Raw genomic sequence first — 18,156 nt, forward strand, 5'->3', positions numbered from 1 at the left:
ACACACACACACACACATATATATATATATATATATATGTGTGTGTGTGTGTGTATGTCAAATAAAGTTATTAACACCAACAGTGGACATTATCTGACTTAAAGTTGTTTCTAAAAATACAAAAATACAACATTTTCGAGGAAAGATTCCTTCCTCTCAAACCTCTCGGTGTGGACTTAAGGACTTAGAACGCTAAAATCCGAACTTTGATTCCTCGTGGTGGACAGTGTACAAGTAGTTCGTTGTTCAACTTTGCGCTAAAAACACAAACTTTCACAACTACTGGGATGATTTATTAATTTAGAAAATATTATCGTGTATAGATATTAGAGTTGCCACTTACCTCAAATTTTAATTTTTTACTCTCAGTCTGTTGCTTTTTGGGAACAATATACACAGTTTTTGTGTCCAGAGAACCAATGGGAGTGCTTGGATTGTAGAACAGGCATCGATGTCCTTTATCGTGTACCTGGATCATGTGACCACCTGGTTTAATTTTATTAGGTGTCGCCACTTTCACCAGAAGATCCATCATCGGTGTCCTGGCAATTCGAAACAAAAATAACTTTTATTGAAAGTTTTATCAGAAATTTCAATCTATCTATAGCGATTAAAAAACTAGTATTTTGCAATTCTCTTTTTGTTTCATATTTTAATTATTACTCTTTACAATTTCCGAAATTTGGAAAATAGTTTTGACTTAGCCTGTAGTTAATTGTTCTTGGAGCTATCGCTAATATGATTGCAAGACGTGTGCAACATATACATGGATTCGTGACGTACACGATCACAAATTATCTATGCAACAACCACAGAACTACTTGAGTACATTACATCAACACGTAACCTCCTGTATTATCTTTCCGGTTATCAAACACATCCATCCATCTCATGTCTGCTAGTTTGCAGAACAATAACTTTTAATAATCTTCAAAAATAATAAGAAGCTTGATTTATAATAACAGTACGAGACAGATAAATTGTTACGAAAAATGTATAATAATAATGACTAACAATTCTTAAGAAGTTATGTAGAATGATGTTTCTAAAATTCCTATCAATCGTTTAGATATTGTTGGTAAAATAATTTTATCAAATAAATATTATAGCTAAAAAACTTTTAATTTAAATAAAAGTTAGGGACGAACAAAATACTTCATTATAATACATATAACTTTAATAACTATAAGAAATAAACAGAACAAAAAAGTAGTACTCTTAAGGGAGACAATTAAAAACCTTACTTAATCTATGTATTTACATATCTTTCTTAATATAACTAAATTTTAACAAAACGTGAAACAATAGCGGTTCATTAATTTTCTACACAGCTGTGATTCCTATGTTCTTCTTATTATTTAAGTTTTCCATCTTTATGTAACTAAGTTTTGGATAACATTTTCTTGGTGACGGTCCGTTAGTATAAGGGCCCATTACTGCGAAGGCTCGATAATCCGAGGACAAGTTTTTGTTTTTTTAACAGTGAAAATGTTATATTGATTGTTTGGTTAAATTTTATGAAAACAAATACCGCGTGAAATGACCTAAAATGTTACAATTTCGTATGAATGGATGGATAATGTTTATCATCATTTCCCCGATGTTATTTTCTTGTGTGCATGTATAGTGTTAACTGCAAATCCAGAATTGGATTGGATTTGGGAATCTAGACCTTCTGAGAGAATGGACATTCAGTGATTCTTATTCCACAGTGCAGTGTAAATGAAGGTTATATCCCAGACTTATTAAACATGATGAAAGCTTCCAGTCAGTAAAATTATCTCTACACCAAGCCAGTGCAATGCCGATTCAAGGATTTCTATTCTTTCAATTTAAAACGAAAGCAAGCTGGTCCCCCCCTCCCCGAACCCCCGCTAAGATGCACCCTTCAAACTTTTCATTTGAGATTGCATCATCCATTATGGGCCTATTAATTTGTATATTCATTCAATTTTGACTCGTATTGTCAAAACCAAAAATCTGTGACTATCGCGGAGCCTTAGGAATACTGGGTGGTCACCGAGATCCAAGTTAGAAACGAGAAGACGAGTCGTCATATTGCAATTTTTTTATAGGTGTTGTTTAGTTAATATATTTCAGTATAGTTCAATTTCTTTTTTGGTTAACTATAGCCATATGTAAGGCCATTGTTTTAATTGTGAAAGTAGTCATGTATATAGACTAAATACAGGATAATATTATACTCGTATCTAACAAGAGTCCAGTTAGTACTTCCATCAAACAGGGTTTAGTTATCCTAGCACGATGGAAGTAGAGGAAGTTGTTGTCTTCGGCGTTGTTTCATGTTCAGCAAACAAATTCAAAATAAAATACATTATCGGGCTTTCGTGTGGCGAGTTTACTTTTTTTTCTGATTGAAAAATCAGCGTTCATAACAATATGAGATCATTATCAAAGTGTACTGTACCAGTTTTCGGAGTGCGTTCCACGCAGGAGTTGTGAGGTCACGTAAACTTCTGCGAGAACAAACACGATAACATCAGATAATTTGTTATTATTTTACATCGTTTTCTAAGTGAAATAACCAAGTGTGATAATCTAAACGAGTTTTAAAAATGCCAGCAAAATAATTGTGACTACTAAATAACTTATGTTTATTGTAACAAAGCCATATCGCACGGGCGTTCTGGCCTCTTTAAAACTTATCGTTATGCAAATAAGTGGGATATACACCTGATGATCACACCTAATTCCTTAAGTCTTAATTTTATAAATATTTTGAAAATTCTATATGCATCTACACGCATCTCTTTGTCTCTGTTTCGTTGTTTAGATTTTATAAAAATGAATTCTGCGTGAAAGATATGAAGCATCAACAGGAATACAGCTAAATCAATACACCAACACGAAAGACTTATAATATCAGCTAAATGTCACTAGATGGCGCATGTGACTAGCAATTCCATATACATGTACTTCTCTATATTCCTTGTATAAAATCAGTTTGCAGATAACCTTTATAAAACAGAGCATGGCTTATTAAGTAAGACTCTAAATATGATCAAGCCACGAATCCCAAATCAAGGCGAGTTGAAATTTACAGTCCCTTCTTCTCAGCTTATTTCATATAATTTGTACAACATTTTCGCTCTTTCGATATGAAAGAGTAGAACGCTCTTTGTGTAAATAAATTCTACACCTAGCTAAACTATACTTTGGAAGACAATACCAGCCACTCTCTTATTGTTCAGTTTATGACATGATTTGGCATTCCACCTAATGGACCCGAAGGATTAAGGCACAGTATCAAAGCTACCAAGGAGTCTACAAATATGGAGCTGTCTTTTCCAAGCAATAGGATAATACATTTTACCAACAGACTACAAGCTAGCGGGGAAGGTATAGGAGATTAGCTGCCCAATATTATTATACAAAGTTTAGATAGTGTTTTTATGTCACCAGTGCGAGGCTCCTGTCAATTAATTCTTTATGGATGTAGGTTCTTGAAAACGTTTGAGAGAGTTTGGTAACAAAAAAGAAATATTATATCCGGTGTACATAGGGGAAGTGGGGCAAGGCAGTAAGAAGGTCTCCTGTGGTGAAACGACCTTCTCTGTGTATCAGTTACCACGTGCTGCTATTAGAGTGAACTATATGTAACTATTGTTCACGTGAGTCAGTGAATAAGTACACTGGCGAGATTTTCTTGTTCTTGAAAATTTTGATTTAAGGTGAACACTTTTATGGTTACAAAGTAAATATTTTAGAGAATTTCACTTGGATGATTTCAAAAATTTAGGAAATAATTATACACAGCACAATACCTGTAAAATAAACATAGCTAAAGTTAATTATTATATACATATACATATATATATATATAACGTGTCCTTACTTTATGATGAAAGGCCTAAAGTAAGACACCCTATCTTCTCGCAGGGCTGTCTTACCCCATACCAATGACGTTTATTTCCGCCATAAGCTTTGGCTGCAATGTACGTCATTCTCACACACTTGTACCCGTGTTATTTAGCTCCAAGATAATGCTTAACTTTCACATGGCCTTACCGATTTCTGTTGGGATCACTTAAATGGAGATTTTAATGCAGTTGTCAAATGTAGCTTAAACTGCAGTTATTACGAGTTATATGGAGGCAATTTTGTCCCATATTGGGAGCCTTTATATCTTTCTTACTTTATGCCTCTTTTTTATGACATTCATCTTAATTGATGATAACTGCATTAAAAGTTAAGGTGGCCGTCTTACCGCACTCTCTTCTACGCTTGTTAGTTGTTTATAATACTTTTCAAAAAGAAATATTCACAAAAAAAGTATTATTTTCACATGGTAAGTTAATAAATTAAAAGGTTAGTTAACTTTAGCGTTGTGCAGAACACACCAACCATTTTTGATCTTAAGCCATTACAGCCACTTCCAGAGTTCAGATAACTGCTCAATAAGAATCAAGTCAGTGCGTGTATTTCTGCATTAGTTTCTATCTACATATACACGAACGAACAAAGTCAATTCTAAAAAAATCGACAAGTCGAGATAATTTTGTGACTCTTAACAGTTGAAAGTAGCATATACCCTTTCAATGTCAAAAAATATTAATATAATTTGAATTAATTTTCAGAGTTTTCCTTAGTTCAGACTAATTCTTCAAATCCCATCAAAGTTTGAACCCATTTTCAAGAGCATTCAGTCAGGTTTCATATAAAAAAAGCCTAGTATGAAGGTGTTTTTTCTGATAAAAAGGCCAAAACCTAGATAACACTATGTAAAGGGTATACACTACCTTAAGTAAGTATGTTTAAACGGTGTTTTTTTAATTACTAATAAGAACACTAAGTAAGATCTTAAGTGACCTTAACGGTCACGATATTATTACCTCCTTTCTACGGTCATGCTCACTTTCTTGTTATCCGGCAGCACGACATCAAGATCCATTCGTCCTTCCAACAGTTCGTCAATGGCACTGTCATCCCCTCCGTGACTGGGACTAACTACTGGTGTGATATTATAAGTAATGGTTCCGTTACGTATTGGTAACCTAACGCTTTCATTTCTCACAGGTGGTGATGGTGCCGTCTTCTTATCTTTGGGGCTAAAGAATGAATTGCATAAAATATTTAAACTAAACATTAGATTATTTTCGTTAAAAAAATCCCTAGAGCAAAGATGACATAAAACTTGGAACAACAATAGATTATATGATGTCAAGGAGCACCATTTCTGATTTCAATGGAAGGGGTATTGGAGGAAGGGGAGGTAATTTCTTGGATGATTGTGATTTTTTTAAAGGTTGAACTTAAAACATCGGTCTCTTTTAGGTGCATTTGCTCTGATTATTTTCTATATTATTTAATCAACATTTAAATAGCGCAAATTACACATTAGTGGTCTTCCTCTTACCCTACCTAAAGTGCGTTTTTGGTTATGACAAGTGTATTATATCTTATTAATGAAATCTAATACATTTTGTCATATCAGTTGTTGAAATATTGACAATCCACATTCTACACAAAAAATGAGCACGAATACGAAAAATTCAAATTGCGTTGCGTTAGCTAAGGTACAGTTGCCCGGGGCCTGGCTCTCCTTACTAGTGCTGGTTTGCGTTTGTATAAGTCAAATTTACACAACAATAATTTTAATTATCTCTTTACTCTAACTGAACAACACAGATTGTGAAAAGCACAATCAGCATGCTAATGCTACGGAGATCTGAAAGCATGTTCCCCCAGAATATTAATGTTATGAGATTAAATATGGAAGCAGTTTTGCATTAAATATAGCCTAAACAATTACCTGTTTGTTAAATACCACAAAAAGCTCCGCTATATAACTATATAAGTATAATTGTTTTACATCACAAAAATAGGAGTTCGGCACACTAACCCCCTGATCCATGCTCTTCTTTTCTGTAAAGTAAACAGGCCAGTTGGCAACACAAATAACGCAGAAACAAATCAACTGTAGAAAGTTTAACTTCTTAACTGTTTCTTTTCCTTTCATAAGAATATTTAAGTCAATGTAAAGTTACACATAACGCATTTAGATTACACAGAAGAAATCTACTCGATCCAAAACTAAATATTTGCTTCAATGATATGCTCAAAGTATTGAAATCAAATGATGAAGCTCCAAAGAAACTTTAATCGAACTTGCATGTTAATCATACAGTGACCCTGACATGTTTTCACAAAATGAGATAATGTTTTTATTATGTTTGGATTTCTCCATTACTACGTTGCCACAATACTGATTACATGTACAAAGGCAATCGTATCAGAGATAAGACTACAAAGGCGATTGTTAGTGAATAGTAGTACTAGCTGAAAAATAAACTAAGCCAAAGACTGATAGTTGAAAACGAAAGAGATACATTGAGATCACATTCGAGTATTTAATACAAAAAACTAGTTTATTCAGAAATGTACGAGGTGCGTTATGTTTTAAAGCCATATGATTCAAATCTATGAAAGAAACTTTGCATAATTTTGACATATTTTAAAAACCAAAGAACTGGAAAACTATAATAGATGTATTAGATTAATTGTATTTATATTTACTTATATCTATTAGTTTATGTTTGAAAAAAGTAAGATTGAAATCTTATATCTATCAAAAGGGGTACAAAAATCCGACATATATAATAAACAATCAATTTAACCATAAGAACACTTGATCTATGTTATTAGAACATCATTTACGTTCAAATAGAACAGCGGATATCATTACAGAACAAGTAGGGTAAACAAATAAAATAAATCACAATTAAATACAGCCGACAACACTGTGCTATGGGAAGATAGGTATTATTTTTATTTCGTAATATCTACCAAAGCAATGAACCTTTGTAAGTGAAAGCAAAGTACAAAGTTATCAACAAATATTTATATCTACACAAAATATACAAGGCTCGTTTTTCAAGTTATATTACACTTCTCAAATTGAAGCTAATTACAATTGAACTTCAAGAGAATTATTAAGTTGCCAATAGATAAAAATTAATTGCAGTTATTGATAAAACCTGAACTTACGTTAGCTGTAGTAAAGAAAATCCAATCAAGCTTACCAGTACGACTCTGAATCTAATTTTCAAATGGACAGCAACTTGCCTGAAGACGAAAGGCGGAAGACTTTCGAAACGTCGTCCTCTACATTTGTAGGTTTCTACAACAGGCAGTTACTGTCCATTTGAAACTTAGATTCATCATGAATACTCTGCCTAAACAACCTATCAAAGAGTACAACTCTGTTTTAAAAGGGTTCAAGATTGCCTTCAGAATAAGCAGAAATTCCAATCCCAAGTTTACAAATACATTTTGAAACTAACAGAAGTATATTCAATAGGCAAACCACTCAGAAGAGGTTTTTAGTTTATAAGGCATTGATATCTAAAATACAGTCAACCAATTCCACTTTCGTATTTTACGAAGGGAAGAAGATCATAATTAAAACGATTCTGTTTTTAACATGCCTTTAAAATTACTGATGCGTTACTAATTAACAAAAGCATAATCTTAAGGCAAACCATTCACGATAAACATGTTTTTCTGAATTTTGTCTCCCTAAAGTGTGTTGTTGCAACTTTATATATTAAACTGGCTAACATTTATCATAATATGATTATCTTAAAGGTGCATGAATTTTCAGTCATTTAAACCCTTGTAAAAATATACAAAAATTTTGAAATTGGAATTTTCAACTTGAACAGTGCCTCGTGCGTTCTTAGTCCATAGGGCCATTCTTAATTTTGAACTACTGACAAATCAGCAACATTCGCCACCAAATGGTTTGTTTGTTTGTTTTTTGAATTTCGCGCAAAGCTACACGAGGGCTATCTGCGCTAGCCGTCCCTAATTTAGCAGTGTAAGACTGGAGGGAAGGCAGCTAGTCATCACCACCCACCGCCAACTCTTGGGCTACTCTTTTACCAACGAATAGTGGGATTGACCGTCACATTATAACGCCCCCACGGCTGAAAGGGCGAGCATGTTTGGTGTGAAGGGGCTTCGAACCCGCGACCCTCAGATTGCTAGTCGAGTGCCGTAACCACCTGGCCATGCCGGACCTCTGCCACCAAATGGGCTTTGAAGTGAATAACGGCATTGACTTTCACTTCGATAATGCAACCAACGCTGATGTTGCGGAACGTGTTAGCAGTGTCACATATCTAACCTTGGACTTATTGATCCACAGCTCGGCCCAACAAATTAATACCTTTGAATAAAATAACACAATAATAATAATAATTGTATAATAAATGTTGAATATTAATAAATGTAAAAAGTTCTATTATATTATTTCAAAACATCGAAGTGCACATTATAATGATAATAGGATAACAATCAAAAGATTTACTTGTTCTCATTATTTATAAAAAATAAAATAAAATAATCTAAAAAATAAAAAATTGATAACATAATCTAAAGGACAACAAGGGACCTTTCTGTCCATCTAAGTTATTCTATCCATTAAACTAAACCTTAAAACAAAGAAACACCTCAAATTCAGCCCTTATAATTCAGATTTTTATTTAGCTTTCTCTTAATGTCCATTAGGTTAACTGCGTCCACCACATCCGAAAGTAATCGCTCTAGAGGCAAACTACCCTGTTAGAAAAATACAACTGTGATATCTGAAGATAACTTCTTACCTGCCAAAATTTATATTTTTAAGTTATGATATTAACTTCTCTATAAATAACACGAACTGTTGACCTTTAAGAACTTATTAAATAAAAAAAATGTCTATTTCAGTTTATACAAATTTCTAGCGCTTTTGGTCATCTGTGCTCTGCTCACCACGGGTAACGAAACCTGGCTTCTGGAGTTATAAGTCCACAGACATACCGCCGCACCACTGGGAGGCCTAACAATTTTAATAGGATTATTGCTTAGTGTTTACTATAAACGTTTATTTTCTAACAGTCATATAAGGCAGGGGTCCTCAAACTTTAGCAACAGACCCCTTTTAATTATTTTTTTCCTCGGATCCCCAAACCTATCGATATTTTTTTTTGTTTTGAAAAAAAAAAAACAATAAAAAAGATTCCGTTTTCCTGAAAAGCTGTATTCCAAAATTAAATGTTTTAATTCGTATAAGCTTAAATTTATTAAAATCATTTATATTTTATAAATTATATTTTGTAAATAATATAATGAAATTTCAGACATGACTAGCGGACTCCTGCAAGTCCGCAGATCCCAGTTTGAGAAACACTGATATAAGATGCATATAAATGATGTAAACTTTGTTGGTATGTATTAACAATGGCATTTATCATATTGGCGATAAGAAGATGCGACCGATCGTCATTTAACTCTATATTACCGATTAGGACCCCCACTTCTCCAACACACATATTTAAACACATTTATCATATTGGCGATGAGAAGATGCGACCGATCGTCATTTAACTCTATATTACCGATTAGGACCCGCACTTCTCCAACACACATATTTAAATACATTTTCATGAAAAAAAAATTCTCATTTATTGACGATAAATGTCGTTGTTTTTGTTTAAAAGAAAATTGCGCGATAGGTTTTTCTGCGCTGAGCCTACAACGTGGATCGAAGTCAGGGTCTGATGATTTTTAAGAAACATAAATGGCGAAACTAGTTTTTTTTTAAATCAAATACCAACCAAGACTGGTTCACAGTACTCTAGAAATAAATAATAAAAGGTCATTGAAAAAAATGAAGTTATTTCGTATTCTAAAAAAAATATACGTATGAATGGTCTGTTGGTTCTCGTCGTTTAAACCTGTACTCCTTTCTTAAACGAATTCACTCAAAGTCACATAATTTTGAAACGCACTAATTGAAAAACATGATTTTAAATATATAGTAGTTATTCATGTATCGTAAACAACTGGTTTCAAACATTTCTTGTTTAAAACTTAAGTGATATCAAAAATATAAAAGATTTATAGGTGTTAAAAATGTCAAGCTATTAGTAATTAATATTGAAACTAAAAACGAGAAAAATACACATTCTTTAAGAAAAAAAATGGTTATGAAATATCTTATGAAGAGGAAATGACATGCTTACGTAAGAATAGGCTACCAAAACACTACACTTTTCATGTCTTACAATGTCAGGAAGCTCTTATCTACCGGAAACTGTACTCGGCTATCACACCAAATAACCTACGTAATACCTTCAACTATAGGTTATCAGAAGTTGCAATAAAATTGGGATTGTCTCAGTTTGTAAGCTTTTTTTATCCCAATCAGAAACAGTAAAAGTATTACATTGTCCCAGTTTCTCTGTACCTTATATGCGAATTTGATATGGTTTGCACTAGTCATTATACACAGCTCGGTAAGAGTTCCATATGGCACCCCCATTCAATTAAAAAAAAAATTCATCAAAGTAATATTTATTTATTAATAAATCATATTAATAGTATGATCTGATAATTTTAATACATTATTATACCACTTACTTCATTAATTAGATGTATAATCTTCTTGGGGATAAACGTTACAAATGTCTTGTATAAAGGCATCAAAAAAGCTACTTTTATCAGAATATAACGTTCTCCACATGTATTCACACAAATGCTTGTCAAATGTCTTTGCCCTGATATGTGTAGTTGGTAGTTGTCTTTTGACACACCGCCACCGATTCTCTATTAGGTTTGTACATCCAGGCAATTCTACAATTTTTGGGTGGGGGTGCCATATGGAACTCTTTCCCACAGCTCCTTTAAACTTTTTAATAGGAAGAATCACCAGACAAAGGCAGATGATTTCGTTTTAATAACCTTATCTGTCATTGGGCAGCCGCAGGAATTGAGATTAAAAGACTTGCCCAGTTGCGAAAAAGAAAACAAACAAGAAGCATTTTTCTTTTCAGTTGGTTCGAGACAACTTAAGTGTTTTTTTAATTATATTTTATTATTTTTGTACTATATAAGATTTTAACACATTCAGATAATTTTTCAAATGATAAAAGTATGTTATTGTAATTCAAAGTGTTTCAAACTTGTTACAGTGTTACTCCGTATGAAAGAAAACAAATGTTTCAGTTTTTCACAATAGAAATCTGGTAACCCTATTCAAGCCCATCTTAGTGTTTAAACTTATGAATGACTTTGTTCTGAGTGAAAGATTTATATTTTCATACTTATTTAAACAAGATTTGCAAAATTATATGTGGAAAAGTCTTAGTGACCAATCGTTTGCATTTCAGATCGCATCACTAATCATCGAATGTCTGATTTGTATAACATGAGCTTAGGGGATGACTGACATTATTTTATAAATGTAGTTTTGTGTTATTGATATAATAATGTACTCAGACCCTCTCTGGTTATTATGTACACTGTAATTTTAGGTTTACCAAATGATTATTTGCCGATTTTCTAAAAGCTAAAAACTACGCGACTCAGAACATTGGAATTTATATTCATGTCTCCTTAGGAGCATAGCCAGCACTACAGATTGATGGGGGTGGGTGGGTGGGATTTTTTTTCAAACAAAAAAAGTAGAATTTACGTGATTTACGCGAAAGTCAAGAAGTGTTTATTTAAAAATATCACATTATAGTGAAACTTTTAGACTACTAATCCTCACCCCTACCCCAAATACTACACCCCTGCACCACGATAGAAATCTGTCGACAGGCATGTGCACTCCGAACAGTTTTGGAATGCTACGAGTCCAAAATACCTATGATAAGAAATCGACTCTTCAATTGCTAAGACACACCTCACCATATTGTTTTACATTTATCAGCTTTATCCCGTTTACTGGAACAAGAAGGTAAAGTAACAGAACTAAGAGGAAATGTTAACGTAAGTAAATATTTCTTACTGGATTTTGAATAATGTAGTATTGTGGAACAAAATGAACAAATGAGTTTCACAATCCTAATTTTTATGTCCTAGTAGTCGTTTATATATGTATATTCAAGTGGTAAAAATACATATTGCAAAAATTAAGTATGGTGTAAGGATGGCAATGCCAAAAATTACAGAAACAAGGTAGGGATGAATACACAAAACCATACTGGCTACTTATGTAGAGATTTTTTGTAAGTATTGAGTCAGTCTTAAAAGCCTATGGTTATTAGCATCTGTAAGACTGTATAGCACTATTCAGGTTAATTGCTTGTATTACCACCACCACCAAAGGTGGATGGAGGTTATGTTTCACCCCTGTGTGTGTGTGTGTGTGTGTGTGTTTGTTTACCAGGTAGATTTCTCTCGAAAGGCTGAATGGATTTGTACAAAAGTTGGTATACACTTGAACTATGATCCAACTTAGAAGTGATCAGTTTTGGGAGAGTTAAGGTCAAAGTTCAAGGTCATGAATATTAAAAATTCCCTATCTGTTAAAATGAGGACCGATTTTTCACACCATTTTTGCTCTATAACTCAGTCAAAAAATGATCGGATTTTGATGAAACGTAGTGGACTTATGTAGAATATTATTCTTCATTGTCGTGCCTAACATGGTCCGTGTTCGTCGAGAACGACGGATATACGAACACTTTTTCGTAGTTTTCGAGAGTCGAATATGATCAATGCTGCGTGGTGGAGGTATGTCCTCTACCGAGTCACCCTTTAGTTCAAACATGAATTCATACAGCTGACAGGAATTCGACATTTAGTTGTAGGTAAAAGTTATTCTTGGTAATATTTGGCTATTTATGTAATGATTTTGTATGTTTTTGTGTATTCATTCCTTCCTTGTCTCTGTACTTTTTTGGCAATGTCATCTTTACATCATATTTAATTTCAGCAAAATTTTTTATAACTTGTTTCCCCACTTTTTAAAAACAATTTCATTGAAGTCGGTTGATAAATGAACATTTGTTTTATTTTTTATAATTCAATGGTATATATATATATATATATTGTTAATATCATATCAGTTTTGTCAGTTTCTCTAATTTTGAATTACATTTGGGCCCAGTGAAGCTGGAATGGTTCCTTCAGGATGGTACAAGTACTCTGGTGCGCTGAACCGACGTTTAGGGGATATTTACCTAACCCACGCCTTTCAACTTCACCCCAACTCATTACACGTGTATAAAATCGACTCCACAAAATGCTGTGGGTCATCTCGATTAATAGGGAAGACATCATACAAATCCCAGGTGATGAAGATTAATACTACGTATACACACAGAACTGTCAAGTCAGTTTCACTGAAAGTAAAGAAAGTAGACAACCGTTTTATAATATATTGTTTTGATAATTAAAAAGCGATTTTTTAAAACTCAGTTATCAAAAACCTGTACACAGATATTGTCAGTTGCATAAATACTTTATCTCTTTGATATCTTGAATATTAATTTAGATTATTCTTTCTTTATTTCTTTATTTTTACTTAAATTGTTTTGGTAGATATCATGTTTGTGCAATGAAAAGTCACAAGCAGTCGTTATACAAGAACAATTTGTGTTGTCATCTAGCGACTAGAAATAAAACGGTTATTTATGAAATATGGAAATAATACAAGCTTATAAACAGAGCTCATAGCTAAGTAGTAATTTTCCTTTTGCATTATTTCCCCACAAAAATACGTGTAGTAGAAGAACAGAATAATATTACTGTTATACAAGTTGTGAAACACTTGATAATAGCAATTAGGTGCTCAAATAAGGCTATAACTCAACTTGAGCAGTTATTTATAAGCATCATAGAGTAATAGATTGAATGCAGCAGCCATTATTTTCTTGGCCCATCCCTACACAATGCGCTTAATGATAGCTTGTTCCCAAGTGCTCTTAAAATGCTTTTCAGTCGTACTAAAGCTATTGGAAAAACTTAATTATTTTTTGGCAAGCACGGGGGAAGTGAAAAGAAAGATGAACACTTTTGCTCTTTAGCTAGTTCCCATTTCTCCACTTTAGCAACTCTTTTCAATAATATTGGAAGTCTGACAAGCTTTGAAACACTTGATAATGGCAATTAGGTGCTCAAATAAGGCTATAACGTAACTTTAGCAGCTATTTGTAAGCATCATAGAGCAATAGGTTGAATGTGGCAGCCATTTTTTCGGCTCATCCGTACATACTAAGCACTACTGCACTTAGTGATAATACACACACACACACACACACACACACACAAACTGAACAGTTAAAAATACTTCTTAGAGTATCAGCTAAGAAAAACAAATAAAAAATAAAAATTTTTGGATTGCTTGAATTTTTAAGTAATTGATATTAAAGTTTTGAGCAAGGTTAATATTGTTTGACTAAATAATATGATAAATATTTAAATCAATAAGAATATAGGTATACTGATTATTTGCTACGGTTATTAAATGCGTTTAAAAAGTCATTGATGTAATTGTCAAACAAGTCTAGCGTGATAACAATTAAAATTTTTGCCCAAAAGTCACACTAAGTATTTTGCTAGTCGTCTCAATTTTGGAAGTGATAGACTAGGGGGGTAGGCAACTATATCACAAAAAAATGGGATTTAACAGTCAAACAAGGTGTATTTTACTTGGCTAGCTTTACGCCTTTCGACGAATTTTAATACAATTTTGAGTAATTTTGAATACGAAGTAACGTAGTTTTTATAACTCAAAACTATTTATTACTAGCGTATATCTCGTAAAAATGGCGAGGTAAGTACTACCACCCCCATCCCATAGTATATCCTAACCTAACATTTCATAGCTAATTGAAATAAATAAATTTTGCGAAAGGCAGACAAGTGCAGTCGAGGCAGTCAAACACCGATAAGTTTCTTTGTGAGCCAATCAAAATTAAGATCATTCATGAAATGAATTCGTGGCATATTCATAGAATAATTATTGGCAAAAATCAGTTACATTAACAACTTCTAATATATATATATATAAGCCAGTGCGTTTTGGTAACACTACGTTTCAACAATGGCTTTTATGTTATGTTGCTAGCAACAAAAATATAACCTAATATTGTTGTTAGTCTATGTACTGAAAGTATAAAATGAAATTTAATATACAACAAAACTGGAAAAATATTTGTTGATTTCATAATTTAGAGTCTCCGTTGATTAAAGAGATTTGTTTTGTATTCAAAAGGTTGGTGATATAACAGAAAATATAGCTTAATTCATGATAAATTTTATGCACTTGGCTCTAGGCTAGTTGATCCCACACAACATCTTTACTTTATGTTTATTATAACAACATTCACTACACTTATAAGGTTTCACGGCACCACCACCTCTCACGGCCCCTTGCACCCCCGTCACTAAAATCGTAATGGGCAGACAGTAATCGAACTATTCTATCTAGATAAATCAAGCGTGGAGATAAAAAGACGTACTGACTTTCAGAAACGGCTGCTTAAGTTTAAACCGATGCGTTTGAATCTTACAAACTATGTTAATCTTTATTGTCGGTATTTAACTTTCATACACTCTTATGAGACACAGAAGTGGGCACAATAGTACTACCATGTCTGGAATTAAAAGTTGTTGTTTTAGCGCAGAGCTTCTCTCAATGGGCTATCTGCGTTCTGTCCACTGCGAGCTTCCCCAGTGGCTTATACCACTAACAATCGAAATTTCCCCCAGTGGCACAGCGGTATGTCTGCGGACTTGCAACGCTAGAAAACCGGTTTCGATACCCGTGGTGGGTAGAGCACAGATAACACATTGTGTAACTTTGTGCTTAACTTAAAAACAAACAAACAAACAATCGAATTACAATACTCTATTGTGTAGTTTTGCGCTTAACAACAAACATACGAACAACAATCAGCTACCCAGGTTTTAGCATTACAAATCAGCAGCCTTACCACTGATACTAGAATTAAAGAAATAAATTGGACAAGTACAAGTTTTTTTTCAATTTCCAAAGCAACAGGTTCGGTACGGCCAAAAAAAACTAGACATAGGAAATTCTAATATTTGAACTAAAAGCATAAAGACTGATAGAAGCCGTGCTGTTGTTAAAATACATTAAAATATACGAGAAATATATGCATTCATTGAACCAGATAAGATAATGATGTGTAAACATTGTACTGTTGTACCTCGATCAATTTGGCATGCCTAACATGAAGGTTTTTAAAGGCTGGTCGTCTCACCACCAGTTTCGTAATACAAATAGCAGCTTACAAACGACAAAAGTTACACTCATAAAACCATGCTTTCAAATTTAGTCGAACCTGAAGATTATGGAAGAAGAAGATGTGAAGCGTTCATAGTTTGATCTCCCCATCATTCGTCAGATAAGGTCAATGTCTATTTCTTGCGTCAATGAAGTAATATCCCAAAATATTTTGATAAAACCAGGATTAGTAATTCCTCGAGGTGACGTTTGGAACACGAATAACTAAACCAAATTAAAGTATGCCCGGGATTTCTTTCGTTCGCATTTTTGTTGCAATCAACAATAATATCCATGTAACAGCTTGAACAGTATAGCTCTAAAGAATATAATAAGATGTGTCTTATGTATTACTGATATTAAATATCTATAGAGCATTTTGGATTTGTGTTGTTTATTTCCTTCTACATTTTCACTTGAAATGTTCATGTCTGTGAACAGCGACTATTTAAAAATAATTATCACTTCCGATTTTTAAAATTCTCTGTCATTGTAGAGTTTTTATTTTATGTTTGTAAGGATATTATTAAGGAAAGAAAAGTTTTATTTCAGAGTTTCTTACTGTTCATAAATTCTCAGCAAAAATGGCGAATCTAATGTTTAAAAACTTTTCCTTTGATGATTATGACATATAGTTGAGTGCACGTGACATTAGAGGAAGCTTTTAGTGACCCAGTGTCCGGGAAAACGGAGAAAGTGGCTGACCCTGATTTAGTCAACCACGGCATCAACTCTATCCGGAAAGGAAATACTGGCCAGTGTGTTGTTCAGACTAAGAGCCACAGGAACTACACTGCCTGAGTGGAGAGTATTGTTGTCATGGGCAACACAATGTTAAAAGACAAATACTAACACAAACGATTATACATTTCATGTAAAAGATGCCCTTGAATAACTAAACACACGTGACACTGAACACTGGCCTTATTTAAAAAGTTTTTACTTACCGAGTACCTGTACAAGTAGCAGACGACGCAGACCTTTCAAGCCAATTTCGTCTTTTGATAAACTTGAACATTTGCTCCATATTCTTCCATATAAAATACTTCAGTGTTTTTTGTATTTCTACGACAAATAAACGGTAGAAATCTCAGTCTGGAACTTAGCAACTGCGTGATCTACAGAACGGTAATGTGACTGTATTGTATGTGTAGATATGCTTACAATAAACTAGAAGGAGAACACTGATAACGAAAGTGGATTTTGACCAATACATTGTTACGAAAAGATACGATTTATGTCATCACATTAGCATTGATAACATTTTTTGTTATCAGGTTCATACATTCTAAACCATAAACCGCAAAAAAATGCTGAATGGTTCTAGGGGCATTGCAATAATAGTAATATAAAAAGGAAGGTGGGGGGGGGGTCTGATGGAAGGTATGATAAAACCACTAAAAATTGATATGGTAGGAATTTTTCTGTTTGATTATAAGTTTCGCATAAACCTATATACATGGATTATTTGCAAATAGCTATTCCTCATCTAAACTCATGATATCCAAAAGCATGCAGGATGAAAGGGATAAAAACATGTTAGGATCATAAAAGAAACCCAATAATCCGAGCGCTTTCGGGATACGGACTTTCCATCGTTAGAGGTAAACCAAAAGCGCTCAGGCTACTGGGCTTCTTTTATGACCCTAAATTTTAACTAACAGACTAGAACCCACCACCAACTTGACTACTTTTAGTCTGCCAGCATAACAGGGTTTGATTGTCACTCTTAGAACACATCCACGGAGTACAAAGTGTATCTTTGCGGCAATGAGCATAAACCACGAGCTCTCAGATGCAGTTCTGGTACAGTAATCAAACCCTAAATATGATTAACTGAACAAATCTCATTCTATTAAATTTCTAATATTTTGATTTATATCTCTATAAAGTTCATATAACTTTTGACAAATTTGTCACCTTCAATTTCTAAGGGTTTAAATAGTTTTGCTACACTATATATATTTATTGTACCATTGATAACCTCTATTATTTTGCTAGGAACACATCTGTTTTAGGTTTTAGTATTACACAGAGTTGTGAATGGGAATACAACCTAATCTATTTAATACAGATGATTTGGTCAGTTTTTTTTTTATTCTTCTTCTTTT

General features: G+C 33.4%; 1 protein-coding gene across 1 annotated transcript in view; it reads right to left on the reverse strand.

The window, feature by feature from the left end:
• The window catches only part of LOC106459517 (cordon-bleu protein-like 1), a 23,329-nt gene extending 6,137 nt beyond the window's left edge, over window positions 1-17,192 (reverse strand). Inside the window, exons 1-3 of the mRNA XM_022386020.1 lie at window positions 16,993-17,192; window positions 4,854-5,069; window positions 344-542 (exon numbers count right to left, since the gene is read on the reverse strand). Of these exons, the coding sequence (XP_022241728.1) occupies window positions 344-542; window positions 4,854-5,069; window positions 16,993-17,072 (495 nt within the window). The 5' untranslated portion in view covers window positions 17,073-17,192. The remainder of the gene's footprint in view (window positions 1-343; window positions 543-4,853; window positions 5,070-16,992) is intronic.
• Between the last annotated feature and the right edge of the window lie 964 nt (window positions 17,193-18,156).

This window comes from Limulus polyphemus, unplaced genomic scaffold (genome assembly GCF_000517525.1).
Source record: "Limulus polyphemus unplaced genomic scaffold, Limulus_polyphemus-2.1.2 Scaffold621, whole genome shotgun sequence".
Lineage (NCBI taxonomy): Eukaryota > Metazoa > Arthropoda > Merostomata > Xiphosura > Limulidae > Limulus > Limulus polyphemus.